This window comes from Nuphar pumila, chromosome 17 (genome assembly GCF_984573655.1).
Source record: "Nuphar pumila chromosome 17, dmNupPumi1.hap1.1, whole genome shotgun sequence".
Classification (NCBI taxonomy): Eukaryota; Viridiplantae; Streptophyta; class Magnoliopsida; order Nymphaeales; family Nymphaeaceae; genus Nuphar; species Nuphar pumila.
The window spans coordinates 6,675,056-6,691,990 of record NC_143265.1 but is presented as its reverse complement, the minus strand read 5'-3'; the positions used below and the strand labels follow the sequence as shown (position 1 = coordinate 6,691,990).

At 39.7% G+C, this 16,935-nt stretch overlaps 1 protein-coding gene and 7 non-coding genes across 8 annotated transcripts; all 8 read right to left on the bottom strand.

The window, feature by feature from the left end:
• Positions 1-8,634: 8,634 nt before the first annotated feature.
• Positions 8,635-15,766, bottom strand: LOC149811483 (large ribosomal subunit protein uL22-like). Its single transcript, XM_089992550.1, has 7 exons — positions 15,653-15,766; positions 15,486-15,522; positions 15,335-15,375; positions 11,244-11,474; positions 11,058-11,160; positions 10,927-10,994; positions 8,635-9,000 (listed from the first exon to the last, which is right to left on the bottom strand). Exons 1-7 carry the CDS (start codon positions 15,653-15,655, stop codon positions 8,932-8,934), a joined length of 552 nt encoding a protein of 183 aa, XP_089848676.1. The 5' UTR covers positions 15,656-15,766; the 3' UTR covers positions 8,635-8,931.
• LOC149811490 (small nucleolar RNA snoR86) lies at positions 9,737-9,855 on the bottom strand. Its single transcript, XR_016428661.1, has one exon. It is a non-coding gene; the product is annotated as a small nucleolar RNA snoR86 (small nucleolar RNA).
• Positions 11,934-12,021, bottom strand: LOC149811489 (small nucleolar RNA SNORD96 family). Its single transcript, XR_016428675.1, has one exon. It is a non-coding gene; the product is annotated as a small nucleolar RNA SNORD96 family (small nucleolar RNA).
• On the bottom strand, positions 12,754-12,884 carry LOC149811488 (small nucleolar RNA snoR74). Its single transcript, XR_016428635.1, has one exon. It is a non-coding gene; the product is annotated as a small nucleolar RNA snoR74 (small nucleolar RNA).
• On the bottom strand, positions 13,107-13,237 carry LOC149811487 (small nucleolar RNA snoR74). The gene has a single exon (XR_016428688.1). It is a non-coding gene; the product is annotated as a small nucleolar RNA snoR74 (small nucleolar RNA).
• LOC149811486 (small nucleolar RNA snoR74) lies at positions 13,467-13,597 on the bottom strand. Its single transcript, XR_016428677.1, has one exon. It is a non-coding gene; the product is annotated as a small nucleolar RNA snoR74 (small nucleolar RNA).
• LOC149811485 (small nucleolar RNA snoR74) lies at positions 13,828-13,958 on the bottom strand. The gene has a single exon (XR_016428641.1). It is a non-coding gene; the product is annotated as a small nucleolar RNA snoR74 (small nucleolar RNA).
• On the bottom strand, positions 14,004-14,134 carry LOC149811484 (small nucleolar RNA snoR74). Its single transcript, XR_016428671.1, has one exon. It is a non-coding gene; the product is annotated as a small nucleolar RNA snoR74 (small nucleolar RNA).
• Positions 15,767-16,935: the final 1,169 nt, after the last annotated feature.

The window sequence follows — 16,935 nt, the reverse complement described above, 5'->3', positions numbered from 1 at the left end:
AAAGCAATTAGCCAATTGTAACTTGTGGAATCTATGATCTTGGGACATGGTTTTTGCCACCATTTTGTGTGTGTGTGTGTGTGTGTGTGTGTGTGTACGCTTGTGTGTGGCCTTGTATGTAAGGTAGGTTTGGAATGTAAATACCAAAGGGGGCTTCGCTTGTTTGGTAGGAGCAGTTAGTGCACGTCACCTTGTATTGGGATGTTGAAAGTTCAAAACCCAATAGTATGAGTTGTATAACTGGTGGGGGTCTGCTTAACCTCAGTTTTCTTCGTCAAAAAAAAAGTTTGGAATGTAAAAACTTTAGTCTTTTTTTTTTTATGATTAAGAAAAACCCTCACCGAGAATCGGATCACTTAATTGCCCCGCTTCCCTGTGAGGTAAAACTCTAGGTTGATGACACTACCACCCAGCCTTACGTGCCCCAACCACCACCCTCATGCACAGCTGATAGCCCACGCTGACCACATGGGTAGCCACCGCGGTGGCCTTAAAATGCTACAGTTTGCTTTGCCAGTTAATGATAGGAGTTTGTGGGCAACAATTTTTTATAGTGTATCGTAGTAAGTCTGGGGTATGCTCTATGCCAGTCTTCATATAACAAGCCTTTCTTTTTTAAAGTAAACCAAATCAATGTCAGGTGGTTGAGCACCAACTCGAGCCAAACCAGTTGTGGGCTCTTTGTGTGGAAACAAACCCATTTCCATAAGCTAGGACAAAGTGTTTGGTGTTTTCTTCTCTGTGCCCGTGCATGCTTCGCTGACCTATTGCGCGGTAAAAATAAGAGTATGAAAAAATAGTAAACGGACGGACAGCGAGTGAAACAGACCGGAATCCATTTCGTGGTTTGGTTGAAATGTAAGAGCCCTTGAATGAGAATTCAGATCCAGCTCCTTTTTATCTTAACAGGGTGCACACTCTTTCACAAAAACCTTCAGATCCATTTAGGATTTGATACTATAGCAACAAGAAATATTCCAACAGATCATCATACAGCTCCATGAACACTCTATCTGGATTCAGAGCCTGAAATGTAGGAAATAGCCTGATAAGATTTTGATTTTGAAATGTAACTTTTTTTTATAGGCAAGCTGGGGTTAGGCCCGCTTTACTATATGGTACGGAATGTTGGGCTGCCAAGAGACATCATATTCAAAAAATGAGTGTAGCTGAGATGCGTATGGTGAGATGGATGTGTGAAAAAGATAAGATTCGGAACGAGGAGATACGTAAGAAGGTAGGTGTTGCACCCATTGAAAATAAGATGAGAGAGAATCGTTTACGGTTGTTTGGACATATTCGGCGAAGGCCTAATGATGCTCCAGTTAGAAGTATGGAGAAATGGAAAAATATATTAGTTAAAAGAGGTCGGGGTAGGCCTAGGAAGACATGGATGGAGGTGATAGGAAAGGATATGAATGCTTTGAACCTCACCGAGGACATGGCATTGGATATAAATGATTGGAGGAGAAGGATTCATGTGGAAGACCCAGAATGATTTTCTTTTTTGGTTCATATCGCCGACCCCAACTGTTTTGGGATGAAGGCGTAGTTGTTGTTGTTGTAAGCTGGGGTTAGGCAGGAGAGACAGATCAAGTGAACTACCGAAAGTGATTTGATATCCTCACTGCCCATAATGTACACAAGGACCTTGGGACGAAGCAATGGACAGTGAAGATGTCGAATCACTTTATCACCTAATTTGCTCTGTTAGACCGACCCCCACCAGTTATACAAACATACCATTGAGTTTTAAACATGCAACGTCTCAACACAAGCTGACGTGCACTAACTGCTCCTACCAGGCAAGTAGAGCCCCCCATTGGTATTTGATTTTGCAATGTAATTCTAATTAGGGATGGCAGTGGACTAGGGGAAAATGGGGCCCGCCCTGGCTCGCCCCGTTTGGAAGGGAGAACATGAAACCGGGATGGAAGTTAAAATCAAAACATGTGCGGGGATGGTCGCGGGAATGAAGTTATGCTTTTTCCTGCCCCGCCCCATCCTCATCTTCAATCCCCGCCGCACCCCATCCCCGATCATTCTTTAGGGACCGAAGAAAAATGGGGCCCCACCCCACCTTGCCCCATTTGGACTGGGGATGGTGGACATGAAACAGGAATGGAGGTTAAAATCAATACCCGTGCTGGGATGGAGGGCAGGACTTTGAGACGGGGTGGGTGTGGAGACCTTGTCCCCCGCCCCGGTCCACTGCCATCCCTAATTCTAACTCTCTTACCAAATTCCTAGAAAGGGATGTACAAATCATGGAAAGACCATCCCCCAGACTGGTTCCCTTCACGGGAAGACACTTAACACACTGTAATTTTCTTATTATCAATGAAAACTGATAGGGGTCTGCTTAACCCCAACTTGCCTTTCAAAAACAATTTTTGATTTTGCAAGATTTTTATTATTATTAGCAAGTTTAGGATATGAAAACCTATCCCAAACCTTTGATTAAAATCTCAACTGCCATGGCTTACAATCTGCGTCTTAGGGTAATGTCATTTCTGGCACTATGGGAGCACGGCAAGACACAACGCATGACCTGCCCATAACAAGCAAGGACAATATTTTAATGATTTTTTAATGGTTTGATAGTATTTTGAATATAAATATTTTTTCATATATTAAAACACCAAAAAAAAAAAAAACTGTCTCCCTTTCCTATTTTGCAAAAACCTTGTCAATTTACATCTCAAACCCAAACTCGTATCGAGTCCTGGTTCGTGTCCGTGTCTTTGTGACAGGTTACCATATGAAAAGGAACAAGATATGTCAACCTCTACCTAGAATCTCCTTGTTAAGTTTTCCAACCATGGCCATGAAGTTGAGAATCCATGCTTGGTTGCTCTTCACGATATTCTCACCATCGTGCCCATACTGGTCTTGAGCCTAGATTGGTTAGCTGTTAGCTTTTTTCCTTCTTGTTGGTTCCTGAAACCATAGTGACAAAAGTAAAAAAAACAAGGGCAAAATCTTGGCAGCCAAAAACTCGTGAAAATAAGTTTTTTTGTAAATCTCACAATTTTTTCAAAAAAAATCTCAGCAATAAAAATAAATTATTTTTTATAAATAAATAAAATATAAAATATAAAAAAACCCATGTTTTTTTACCATAAATAGCTGATAAGAACATAAATATCACCTTCAAAACATGATATTTATGTTTTTGATGAAAAAATCATGAGAAATTATCGTTTTTAACTTTCAGGTAATTTCACGCGATATTTTCATAATTCGTGAGATTTGTCACTATGCCTGGAACTCCCTTTTGTAAGATGTCAACATAATTACAAAAGTATTGTAGCAGTCACCTGTCTGATGGATTCATCATATATTACTCCAAGGAAACATATCCAAGAGAAGGCACTAATTTTTTATTTTTGAAAGGCAAGCTGGGTTAGACAGACCCCCACCCGTAATTATTCAACATACCACTGGGGTTTTGAACCTGCAACGTCCCACCCAGGGAGACGTGCACTGACAGCTCCTACCAACCACGCCGAGCCCCCCATTGGTAAAAGGTACAAAATTTCAGCAGTAGGTTTGGTTTTGAGCCGAACACAAACAAGGGCATAGCAAATACCACTATTTTTTGTTTTGGATCTTCCAAACCATTCCTGCAGGAGATCCGGACCCATTTTTTTTCTGATCCTTCGATAAAAAGATTCATTCTCTTCATAAAAAATATGAGGTAGAACCAATAAAGAGTTCTTTTTCGATTCATCCCTAGAGTTGAATACCTCATTCAAGAAATTTTTTTGATCCAACCCATAGGAATCCATAGAAAAGTCTAATCCCTTATGATACACCAGATCAGGCTCGGTTATTGATAAAATGAATAGATCTGCCATTTCTTGAAATCTCTCTTCTGATTCAAAATCGTGGTGCAACGTGTATCTCCCTTTGTTCCGGTCATAGAATAGATGGAATAAATCACAAAATGGGTTTTTGTTCAAGAATGAGATCTTATTAGAACTGTCCATATCCGGTTCATCCCTCAGAACCATATCAGATCCCAGATTTGATGAAATAGGATGAATTGAGACGGTATTTTGTAAATGCATAATTATCTTGAATATATCAACCATTTCTTTCTTTTCCGATCGCCTGGAAGGGACAAAAGAAAAAACATCTTGTTGTTTCTTCAACAATTTCTAATCCATGCTACCAACCGGGGCTCCGCGTGTTTGGTAGGAGCTATCAGTTCACGTCTCCTTGTGGTGGGACGTTGCAGGTTCAAAACCCCAGAATAATAACCGGTGGGAGGTCTGCCTAACCCCAGCTTGCCTTTCAAAAAAAAAAAGAAAGTATAGCCCATGCAGATATAGCAAAATATAAGGGTTCTTTTTTTCCTTCGAGGAATAGAGAAACCACGCCCCCGGAGTAATAGACTTGGTCAAGCTGGTCAATGTTTACTAGCCTACGTCGCTTCTCCGGTGGTGTAAAAATCGTGGCACACCCTTCAACCCTGGGGAGCCCACCGCTTTAGTTGCAAGGGGATGAAGATATGTGAGATTGGAACCTGGATCGCCCATCTAACAGCCTAGGCCCCATCTCACTGCACCAAACCCCTTGGGGCCAAATAGAAAGGGTTGTTAAAAATCTTGAGGACTAAAAGATGATAGCATGTTTGTTACACAACCAGCCATGTCGTATGAATTAAAAATGCCAACAATGATCCTACTTTCATTCCCGTCCTAACAAAATCGTGACTATGATTGTGTTTTGATGAAACTACATCACTTCCAATCGATCGAGATGAAACTAAGCTGGTATGTTCCTGGTGTCAGATAGAGTAAATTGACTCGTTCGGGGCATGCAAAAATTGCCATTTTGTTAGTATTGTGACAATATTTCATTTTCACTCCTCACACACACACACATATAGCTAATAATGAAGGTACAAAACTAATGAGTAGAAATCACTACTTTAAAATTTTCCAATTTTTTGTAGATCAAATGTGGCTGATGGTTTGTTAGTAATAAACTTGTTTTGAATCATGTAATTTTGACAAGCAATTAGGTTTTTAAAGGGGTCCAAAAATCAACAGCCCACAATGTGCTGAAATTTCATAACTCAAAAATCATATTTTTACATAAAAAAAAACATGATGCAAGGCTTGATCCTTAACAAACTATGATGAACACATCTACCTGGTTAGATTGAGTCGATACAACTTGTACCTATGATCCATACCTTCATTAGTAGCCAATATATATATATATATATATATATATATATATATATATATATATATATATATATATATATATATATATATATATATATATATACTTTGTACGCATTTTTCTTTTTATATATTACCCTTGAAATATATTACACATAAACTATACAAACTCAGCTAAGCTGAACAACTAGTGTTCGGGCTCAACTCGTTTAAGCTAAAAGAGCAGATCGTGGCTTGGCTAATCAGTTATATGAACCGATCATGATTGTTCAGGGCGAGCCGAACCGCCGAGTCAAGAGTTGCTCAGTTCATTTACCAGCTCTACTTACAGCCATTCATTCCTACATTTCACAAGATGTATTGAATGTTCATCGTCTCAGCAAATGTTGAGATGAATGGTCAAGAAGTGGAGGCCGCATGCGGCAGGACTGCATAAAAAAAATTACCTCTTACACTGTATATTTCAAAAAACAGCACCAGCATGTACTGCAAGTAAAGCCAGTCCAAACCTCTTAACGCCATGAGTAACCGAATCAGCACTTCATACCCAGTATGGCCATTCCGCACCCGTTTTCGGCATTGAATTACTCATTATTTTTGCCTTTTTGTTTTCAGCCGTTTCATTCTCTATGGCCCAGATTAGGGGGACCAAACGGCTCGGATTTGGGCCATATCCGAATCTGAATTAAAAAATACAAACAGTAGATCCAAATCCAGATCCCAACAAGATCAGAAGTACAGTTGAATCTGAATCCGAAACGCAAGTGATAATACTGGATCTAAAAAAAAGAAGAAAAAGCTATTTACACGTGAAAAATGCAATCAGGTCAGATTTTGATTCGGATCAATTTCAAATCCGAATTAAAATACTAATCCAAATCAAACCAGAATCTGAAAATAATCCAATTGAACAGATCTGAATCCGATTCAAATGCACATTCAAATCTTACTTAAAGGATCCAAATCTGCATATTACATGTTGCACTCGGATAAGATATCCGATCATATTCGGTCCATTTGCAACCCTAGCCCAGATGTCATTAATGAAAAGCATTGCCTCAGAAAAAAAATTGTGAAATGTGATATTTAGCTACCAACTCCATTCCCAATGCAGTGTTTTGGCAACAACACTTAGAGAATATGAGATCACGGGTGAAAACCACAATACACCTCTGATTCAAGGGAACCCAAAATGAAGTGGAGATGTAGTTGGACAATGCACGAGCTATTCCAAGGCTCTGTATGGGAACTGTAGCTAAACTGAGATTACATTTGGCAAAAACCAGTGACAAACGTTTTTTTTCGTCAAAAATCACATTTTTCAAAAACTCTTGAGAAATTGATTTTTTTTTATAAATCTCACATTTTTTGAAAAAATCTTGGCAATAAAAAAAAACTTTTTATAAAAAAATATTAATAAAAAATATTTTAAAATAAAAATACACAGTTTTTTCACGATAATTAGCCATTTAAAACAAGTTTTTTCATGATAATTAGCCATTTAAAATGTAAATATTGCATTTAAATCACAGTATTTATGTTTTTGCATATATCTTACAATATTTTGAAAATCTTGTGTGAAATTGCTGTTTTAAACTTTCAGGCAAATTTTTGTGACATTATCACGAGATTTTCATAAATCTCATGATATTTGTAACTATGGCAAAAACTAGATAAAATTACCATGATGGCATGTGCTTGAAAACTGACCACTTGGATGAGAGTTACGCATTTGAAAAAGCAAGTGAAACAATCATTGTATTTGCAGTAAAAATAAATACGTGATCGGCAACTACCATCTCTTAAGCCATGTTTGGAAACTAGTAGCTGGGATGGAAATTAATGCATTTGGCAAAAGCTTGGTCAAACTATCTTCTTGTGGATGATTGGAAACTCGTTAGGATGGAATTTTAGGAATTTGAGATGGTGAGTGAGGACCTCTCCCCTTTAAGCATTCTTGGTAGCCCTTGCCAAAAGGATTGGAAAGAAGTTGAGAGATGTACAGATACTGGATTTCAATGGAAGTGGTTTTCAAGAGAATTGTGGATTCTCTTTAGGGTCTGTTGAGAATCTAAGATCTGGGATAGGAGTTAATGCATTTGGCAAAATGTTGGTCAAACTACCACCTGGTGGCTGTTTGGAAACTGATAGCTGGGATGGGAGTTAATGAATTTGGGATTGGAAGTGAAATTGTATTTGCACTGAAGCACAGCTACCACCAGATAGAGGTAGTAGCTGCCAAATCCAGGATTTGGCAACTGCCACTTTCCATCTCAGCTACTAGTTTCCAAACAGGGCCTTATTGTTTGAAAGCACAAGAAAAGGATTGAGACCTTCAGCTTCTTATGCTTCGTTGAATGATTGGAGACGAACCTGAATAGCAAAGAATATCAATATCATAAACAAATGGACAAAAATTAGGATCAAGATCCGTACATGTGAATCACACAATAGAATCACTAAAAAATAAAGGTACAGCTATGTTTGTGCTTACGGTCTGAATTCATAACCGGACTTAGCCTGGGTTAAGTATTAACAAGGACAGTAAACAATCCTGGATTAAGTTGTGGCTAATGATTAAATATGAGTAATATGTTGTCCCTAGATGGTTATGCAGCACAATGAGAACAGGTCTAAGGTTAAGCAGCCTATGTCAACAAACAAAGTTTGATCAATCAAGGCTGATGGTGGAGTGAGTTCATGGAAATAGACGGTTTCAGCCATTTTTTTAAACGGGTGTGAACCTTTTAGGCAATCTGACAGGTTGCTAGTGCATCATTTCTGATCCTGTTCAAATTAATAATAATAATATTAATACACTGCATCTTTTTTTTTTTTTTTGAAAAACAAGCTGGGCCTTGGCAGACCCCCAGCAGTTATTATTCAATGTACAACTGTGGTTTTGAGCCTGCAACGTTCCACCACAGGAAGACCTGCCCTGACAACTCCTGTCAACCAAGCTGAAACCAGTTGACAACACCCTCTCAAGAAATCTGATTGAATCCAACGTATATGGATGTAGGGCAGACCCAGATGAAAAGATTGTCTACCCAACAAAATCCTTCCAAAACAAGTAATTGAGAATGCCCACTCGTTGTGGACGATTTAAAAGGGAAAAAGATGGATCTGCGAGCCCTGATTCCGTGCCTAAAATAAGGATTACCAACTCCATCTCTCAAACACTTCTTAGTGTTAGGTTTCATCAAACTACTGTAACAGCCTCCGCCACCTTGAGATTTCTTAGGATACCATCCCCCAAACGCAGCCTTGTATTTGTACTAATGAATGGATTTTGTACCTGCCACCATCTAGAGGAGGTAGCTACCAAATCCAAGATGTGGCAGCTGCAACCATCTCAAATGCATAAACTGCCTCGGCAAACAGTTTCAAACGGAGCCTTAGGGTCCACCGGGCAGCTTAAGATGATGGGATGAGAGATGAGAACAGGAATGACCAAGCTCCCTGCTGTTTGGGATTCATATTTGGGAGATGACAATGGAGATCAGTGGGGGAAATGGCTGTAAGATCGAGGGAAAACCCTAAGTGAGGTCTCACAACCACCATGACTCGAGTGCCCCACCTCTGAAAGCTTAAGGGATCTTCATCTCGAGAAGTAATAACTGAAGATAATAAACCCAAAATCACAAGATAAAAAAGAAGAAATCCCTAAAAATCTACAATTCGTAAAGCAACTACTGCTGCTCCTGCTCTTGTTCTCACCCTCCAACGCTCTTCAAGAGGAGGCCCCACTTCGAATAAATTGATTTTTCTTGGGCTTCCTGGGTGCAACCTGTGTTTCAGCCTGCAGATAAAACAAACTCGAATGCTTAACCTTCCAATAAAAGATTTAATAGAAAGTATGAAACGATAAAACTAAAAAACAAAAGCTCAATAAACAGAAATTTCCAGATTAAACGAGCATAAAATAGCCGAGGCTAATCAACTAGCACAAATTTTAACAAGGCGGTATTCATGAATCCAAAGCGGTATACAACAAAAAAAAAAGTTGTGGGTGGTGTTTGACTGACAGAACGTTTGCCACCTGAACAGGACGAGCAGCAAATGTTCTGAACGCATGAGTTGCACCCAGGGACACAGCATTCTACGCCAGAAGCTGGCAGGATGAGTATCAAACGCAGGACAGTACCCACACAGAGGACTGCAAACATAGGCAGTGTAAGCTGTTTACTCCCAAGTATCTCCCAGAACGGGATAGTCCTGCAAATCAAACACTCTCTAAAAGCTAAATGAGATTAAGTTTAAAAACCAGGGAGCTTCCAAGAAAAATGAGTTTGGAAGAATCTATTGTTCATTGAGACTAAGATCCAATGATCGTTTGAATTTGATCATTTGCATGACATCTACATTGCTTGACGTGGGCATGGGAGAAGTCAACAATTCATTTTACAAGGCATTAGAAATTGCTTGAGAAAACGACCGGCCAAAGAATGATTTGAAAAACAAAATCATTGAAAATGAAAGAGAGGAGATTTGCACAACCCCAATTGAAGTCACGAGTATAATTTCTTTTCTAAAAGAATGTAGCAATTTGTTCGAGACCGACTATGAAGGATCACAGAGGCACGGAGAATTGCAGAAGTAGGTTATTGCCAGCCTTCAAGACACATTCGCCCTTGGTTTTCCGACGGTTTTGCTCTGCTGACTGGCCTAAGGATTCTGGAGACCAGGATTCCAAGGTAAAATATAAGATTCAAGCGTGTAATTTCTATTTTAATAGATGGTAGCAATTTGTTCGCGGCCGACTATGAAGGATCACAGAGGCCCGGAGAAATGCAGAGTTATGCTGTTGCTAGCCTTCAATTTTATGATGCTTTTGCTCTGATGACTGGCCTAAGGGTTAAGGACAACCAGAATTTGACAGTAAAAGAAAAGGTATTTTTCTTTCAAAACATAGAAAGATTGCTTGGTGAGAATTAAGAAAAACCCAAAGAGGGACGACCACCACATAAGAATATGTATAGTTATTACTAGCCTTCAAGACAAAAGGTCCCAAATGCTATACTATAATCTTATGGTTGCAATCGCAATTTGAAGAAAACAATCACATGATGCACATAAGTTAAAGGCATGAAGTAAAAAATTTCTTCTTGAAAATGTAAAACAAAAAGCCATGCACAAACACCAAATAGCAGTGCACACATGCATGTTTATGTTCATGTTTGTGCTTGAGCACGAGCAACCTGCTTATGGAAAAGATGAGGCGAAGTGTGTTTTCACGTCTCACAAGATACACATACAACATTAGGGATGGCAGTGGACTGGGGCGGGGGACAAGGTATCCACCCCCGCCCCGTTTCAAAATCTGAACCTTCATCCCCGCCTCCATCCCCTCACGGGGATGGATTTTAACCTCCATCCCCGTTTCATGTCCTCCATCCCCCGTCCAAACGGGGGTGAGGCGGGGCAGGGCCCCGTTTCCCCTTGGTCTATAGTCATTCCTTAAAGGATTGGGGACGGGACAGGATGGGGAAAGGCGGAGATTGAGACGGGGACGGGGTAGGGGGAAGCGTAAGTCCATCCCCGCACGGGGATAGATTTTAACCTTCATCCCCGCCTCCATCCCTGTTTCATGCCCTTCATCCCCAGTCCAAACGAAGTGGGGCCCTGTTGTCCCCCGGTCCACTGCCATCCCTATACAACATAGAGAACCTACAACGAATCCTATAATCTTTGCTTGGAATACAATGAAATGTGACTTTAAAATTACCTCTTTCTTAACAGGTGCCTCCTTCTCTAACAAAATCAGCTCAATATGACAAGGTGAAGACATGTAAGCTGCAAAAAAACAAGATTGTTAAAACCGGTGCCTCACACACGTGCATTAAAAGACTAACTTACGGTTTATTCGTCCATGTGCACGATAAGTACGTCTTCTCTGCTTTTGGGCCTGATTAACTTGAATGTGAGAAATATACAGTGTATCAACATCCAAACCTTTCACCTGAATAAGATGTTGAAAAATGAATATGTGGGAAATAAATGAATAAGCAGACAACTAAAAGAAACAAATAAAAAAAATCATACATCTGCATTGCTCTCAGCACTTTTCAGCAAGTTCAGGATAAACTTGGCAGACTTTACAGGCCAACGCCCTTGCCCATTAGAATGGCGAAGTTTTGCTTGAGCTGTTCGCCCAACTCCACCACAAAAACGCCTGAATGGAATGGCTTGCTTGTGGGCAATAACATCCTCCAGGTACCTCTTTGCCTTGCCCAATGGCAACTTCCTTATTGCAAAGGCTGTCTCCCGGGTATTCTGGGGGAGAGAGAAAATGACATTTATGAAACTAATGCAACATTGTATGGTAGCAATGGGACAATACTGACAAGCATACCCCCACACATTCATAAGTGCAAAACATCTCCGATTTGTGACAAAAATGCAACAGAATCGCTAATTGTATCTGTGCAATATATCAGCCGCAAATTGAAACAAAAATCATGACTTATTAGACAACAGAATTTGAAGAAACCAAAACCATGGTGATGACATCAGAAATGCACCATTGTTAAGTTCAGAATGCATTCTCAAGATTATTCACCAAGTCATCCATTAACAAGTACAGTTTGGTAATTAATACTGTAGTCATAAGAATGAATTTATCACGGTAAACAGAACAAAACAGAAAAGCTATATTTCACATCAGAAATGGTTAAATAGATTATATAAAAAAACATAACCTAAAACTAGTTTTGAGTACCAAAGAAACAGGGATGGCCTCAGAAAAGTCAAGGTCAACAAGGCTTGAAACCACATCTGTCCCGAAAGATGGTATATTTTAATGTAATATCATCATCGGCCAACTCAAGAAGCAGAAATTGCAGAAGAGGAAAAGAAATGAAGATGAAGGCAAAATTGTCAACAATCTGGCCAGATTATTTGTAAAGTCATTGAAATAAACTTCTTTTGGTAAAAAAAACACAAGTTCTCAAGAACTCAACATGATATCCATACACCAAACATCCAAAATTGCAAATTGAGAGAAGTCGTGATGATCATAAGCACAAACAAAGTCAGGACACAACCATAAAGATTCCAAAAAAAACAAAATACCACACTAATATTTCATATTGCATCCAAATGCTGAATTAACAAAAGAAAAATTTCCAACAAAAGAAGTTACTAAAATCCAAGAGACAGAACAAGCTAAACCTTTGCTTTCCCAACATAAAAGATCAAAATGAATGGAGCCCTATAGATGGAGATAAGAATAGTAAAGATCCTAACATGGAGAGGAACAGCTTCAAGGAGGAGCTTCAACAGAACACTGTATAAAGCATTTGAAAAATGGATATTCAGCTAGAATAATAAGCATCAAGTACCGAAACTATAGAAGTCCACAGAAAATAAACTTCTTATATGGCCCACCTAAACTCAAACTAAAAGAAAAAAAGCAATTTCCATTCATCCTCACACCTAAACATGAGAGCTACATGTTTTCACAGCAATGAACAAATTCAAGGTTGAAAAGCTCCCAAATGTTGTAAAGATCACAACAAATGAGGTTTTACACAGAAACGAAAAGCATATAACATTATGTCACATCATTTTTTGAAACTCTTGTCACAGGCAAAGCCTACAATGATTCACCCAATAACAATGCATTCTTTGTCCCTGAAGCTTACGAGAGACAAGTTCATTGAGGCAACAAGACCCTGCTTTTACTCTTCAGGTTTTAAACAGAAACCAGAAATGGAAAATAAACTTCTTATATGGCCCACCTAAACTCGAACTAAAAGAAAAAAAGCAATTTCCATTCATCCACACACATAAACATGAGAGCTACATGTTTTCACAGCAATGAACAAATTCAAACTTGAAAAGCTCCCAAATGTTGTAAAGATCACAACAAATGAGGTTTTACACAGAAACGAAAAGCATATAACATTATGTCACATCATTTTTTGAAACTCTTATCACAGGCAAAGCCTACAATGATTCACCCAATAACAATGCATTCTTTGTCCCTGAAGCTTACGAGAGACAAGTTCATTGAGGCAACAAGACCCTGCTTTTACTCTTCAGGTTTTAAACAGAAACCAGAAATGGAAAATAAACTTCTTATATGGCCCACCTAAACTCGAACTAAAAGAAAAAAAGCAATTTCCATTCATCCTCACACCTAAACATGAGAACTACATGTTTTCACAGCAATGAACAAATTCAAACTTGAAATGCTCCCAAATGTTGTAAAGATCACAACAAATGAGGTTTCACGCAGAAACCAGAAACAAAAAGCATATAACATTATGTCACATCATTTTTTGAAACTCTTGTCACAGGCAAAGCCTACAATGATTCACCCAATAACAATGCATTCTTTGTCCCTGAAGCTTACGAGAGACCAGTTCATTGAGGCAACAAGACCCTGCTTTTACTCTTCAGGTTTTAAACAGAAACCAGAAATGGAAAATAAACTTCTTATATGGCCCACCTAAACTCGAACTAAAAGAAAAAAAAACAATTTCCATTCATTCTCACACCTAAACATGAGAGCTACATGTTTTCACAGCAATGAACAAATTCAAACTTGAAAAGCTCCCAAATGTTGTAAAGATCACAACAAATGAGGTTTCACGCAGAAACCAGAAACAAAAAGCATATAACATTATGTCACATCATTTTTTGAAACTCTTGTCACAGGCAAAGCCTACAATGATTCACCCAATAACAATGCATTCTTTGTCCCTGAAGCTTAGGAGAGACAAGTTCATTGAGGCAACAAGACCCTGCTTTTACTCTTCAGGTTTTAAACAGAAACCAGAAATGGAAAACATCAAAACATAATGTCACATCATTTTTTGAACCTTTTGTCACAGGCAAAGCCTACAATGATTCACCCAATAACAATGCATTCAATGTCCCTGAAGCTTACGAGAGACCAGTTCATTGAGACAACAAGCCCCTGCTTTTTCTCTTCAGGTTTTGCACCAATTCCTATCTGATCCCATCCTGATAAAACAATTAACAAAAAGAACAAAGCTATGTAATCGTGGTATAGATAGGCCCAACAAATGATATCAGTTCGCATGCCCATATTCTGATCTAATAGTTTGCGCAAGCCAATCAAAAGGTCTGATCCATAAATTTTACTTTGACGCACGACAATTTCAGGTCTTCAGGGTGCGTTGGCATCCTGGTACAAAAACGTACGATGTGTACCAACGGGGGGCTCCGCTTGTTTGGTAGGAGCAGCTAGTGCACGTCACCTTGGGTATGGACGTTGCAGGTTCAAAACCCAATCGTATAGTTGTATAACTGGTATGGGTCTGCTTAACCTCAGCTTGCCTTTCAAAAAAGACAATCGCAAGGTGTGTAGCACGGTTGAACGAGCAGAACAAAGCAGTCACAGCGAGGACTGCTTTGTTCTCTGCGGTTCTATTTTAAACAGCAATAATTGGAGGCGACAGTCGCAGCGCGTTCTGGACAGAATGCCGCCCAGTTGTCTGGGAAGCGTGAGTTCAGCACATCAAACACGCCCTCGAAGGACACACAAACACGTATACTGCAAAAACAAAAAAGCCCAACCCACGAGTCCATGACCCAAAAATGATTAGTTGCAGGCGAGAAAAGCCAAAACAAAACAAAAAAACATCTCGATGAATCTATAAACAGAGTCTACCACCAAAAACAGAAATCTAGCAGAACCAAAAAAAAGTTCCAATCAAATTAAAGAGCTGCGCAGCCCACATCTAACTCACACCATCGATACAGAACTCAAGCAGAATCTATAAACAGAGTCTACCACCAAAAACAGAAATCTAGCAGAACCAAAAAAAAGTTCCAAACAAATTAAAGAGCCGCGCAGCCCATATCTAACTCACACCATCGATACAGAACTCACTACACGAAACCTACAGACAATTCTCACAGGCCCTCTAGCTTGACGCTCAAGCAGTGCCTTCAAAATGCAAAAGCACCAACCAACGAACAATGAACGAACGGCAGAAAAAAACAAGCAACCAAGCAAAAAAATATCGCAACAAAAAAACAGATCCAAAACTAAAACGCCATGGGCATAAACGAAACGAGTTCGTGTGACAAGAATGTATAAACCATACACACAAAACGAAGAAACTCTGGTTCTACGCGGAACTCCATAGATATGGCAATACCTTGAAGTGAACCCTAAGATCAGAACCCCGTGCCTTGCACGCTGAAACAGAAGCAAGAGACCTCGTCAGGAGGAAGCAATCACCCGTAGAAACGAAGCATTTACAACAAAAACTCTAGAGCTATAGACCATATGAAGATTAGGGAACTCACATTTGGTGGGGTTATCGGGTTCCCTCGAGTACTTCACCTGAAACAAAGATTGGAAATAAACGATAAGGATTCAGAATCGATCGACCCCAATTGTCTTGGGATGAAGGCGTAGTTGTTGTTGTTGTTGTTGTATTCAGAATCGATCGAAGGCAGAGAGAGAGAGTCACCATTTTTGTTCAGGATCGAGCTCCCCCGGCAAGAGCTACGTTGTCTCTTGCTGCTCGGCACTCGGCAGACGGAAGAGGGTTAGGGTTTTCCTTGAATTTATACCAGAATAAATTTCGGCTTACGCTTCTAAAATTTGGGCGTATTCTCGTGATGCCCCTCATTTATGTCTCTTTGGTCTTTGCCATGGTTCAGAGTCCATACGGAACTGGTTTGGTCGGACCTCCGATCCGAATCCGGTACTTTATTTCCAAATACGGATGATGAAAGTAGGGCTGCAATGGGATAGGAATAGAATATGACCGGATATCCGATCTGAGTTTGACATGTTATTTTTTATATAGAGAGCCTTTAAGTAAAATCCAAATGTGCATTAGGATCGGGATTCGGATCTATTCAATTGGATTACTTTTGGATTCGACGGATTTTGATCAGTATTTTAAGTGGGATCTATGGCTGATCCGAATCAAAATCCAACCCATTGCATTTTTTTACATGAAAACAGCTTGTTTTTCTTGTATTATGACAGGATCCAGCGTTACCACATGTATTTTGGAATCAGATTTAACCTTACCTCCTCGAGCCTGATTCAGATTCGGATATGTTGTTTAAATTTTGAATTCGCATTCAGATCCAGCAAGAGTTCTGCCCCCTGGAGTATGGGAAATGGAATGGTGAGAACCAGTCAGGACCCACCTCCATCGTTGGATCAGATTTGATCCAACGGTGAGAGAGAGTTTTGTTGATCTCATCTTTCAAAAAGCCAGCATTGCAATTGACAACCCTTTTTCCTTTTGCACACTCAATTGTAGAATGATCAAACTCTTATTTTTTTCAACTGGTTTCTTTATCTTTCTCTCCCTCTCACTAGTTTCCGACCTTCCCTTCTTCTTCTTCTTCTTTTTTTTCTTCTTACTGGCGTCCACAGTGTTGGGGCCGACTTCGGTTGCGTCCGATCCTCCCTTGTTCGACAATGATGCCCACAAGAATGAGAGTAGATTCGCGCCCAAGCCCACATCTTCTTCTTCTTCTTCTTCTTTGTTTTCCTTTTCATCTTATCCGTTGATGTGAGGTTTTGGTGGGAGAAGCCCGCGATAGCCGAGCTCAAAGTGCACCAGACCCACCCGTTCATGTGGGTCTAGACCAAGAAGCTCAACTACAACTACTTTACCGACTCATCCAGGTTCCCAACCAAACTGCCTGAGTGCCAGAGGATATAGGACATGGTGGCTGGTGCTCTTTTCGCATGTGTCCAGGTGGTGGTTCTGGTAAGAATTTTTGTACA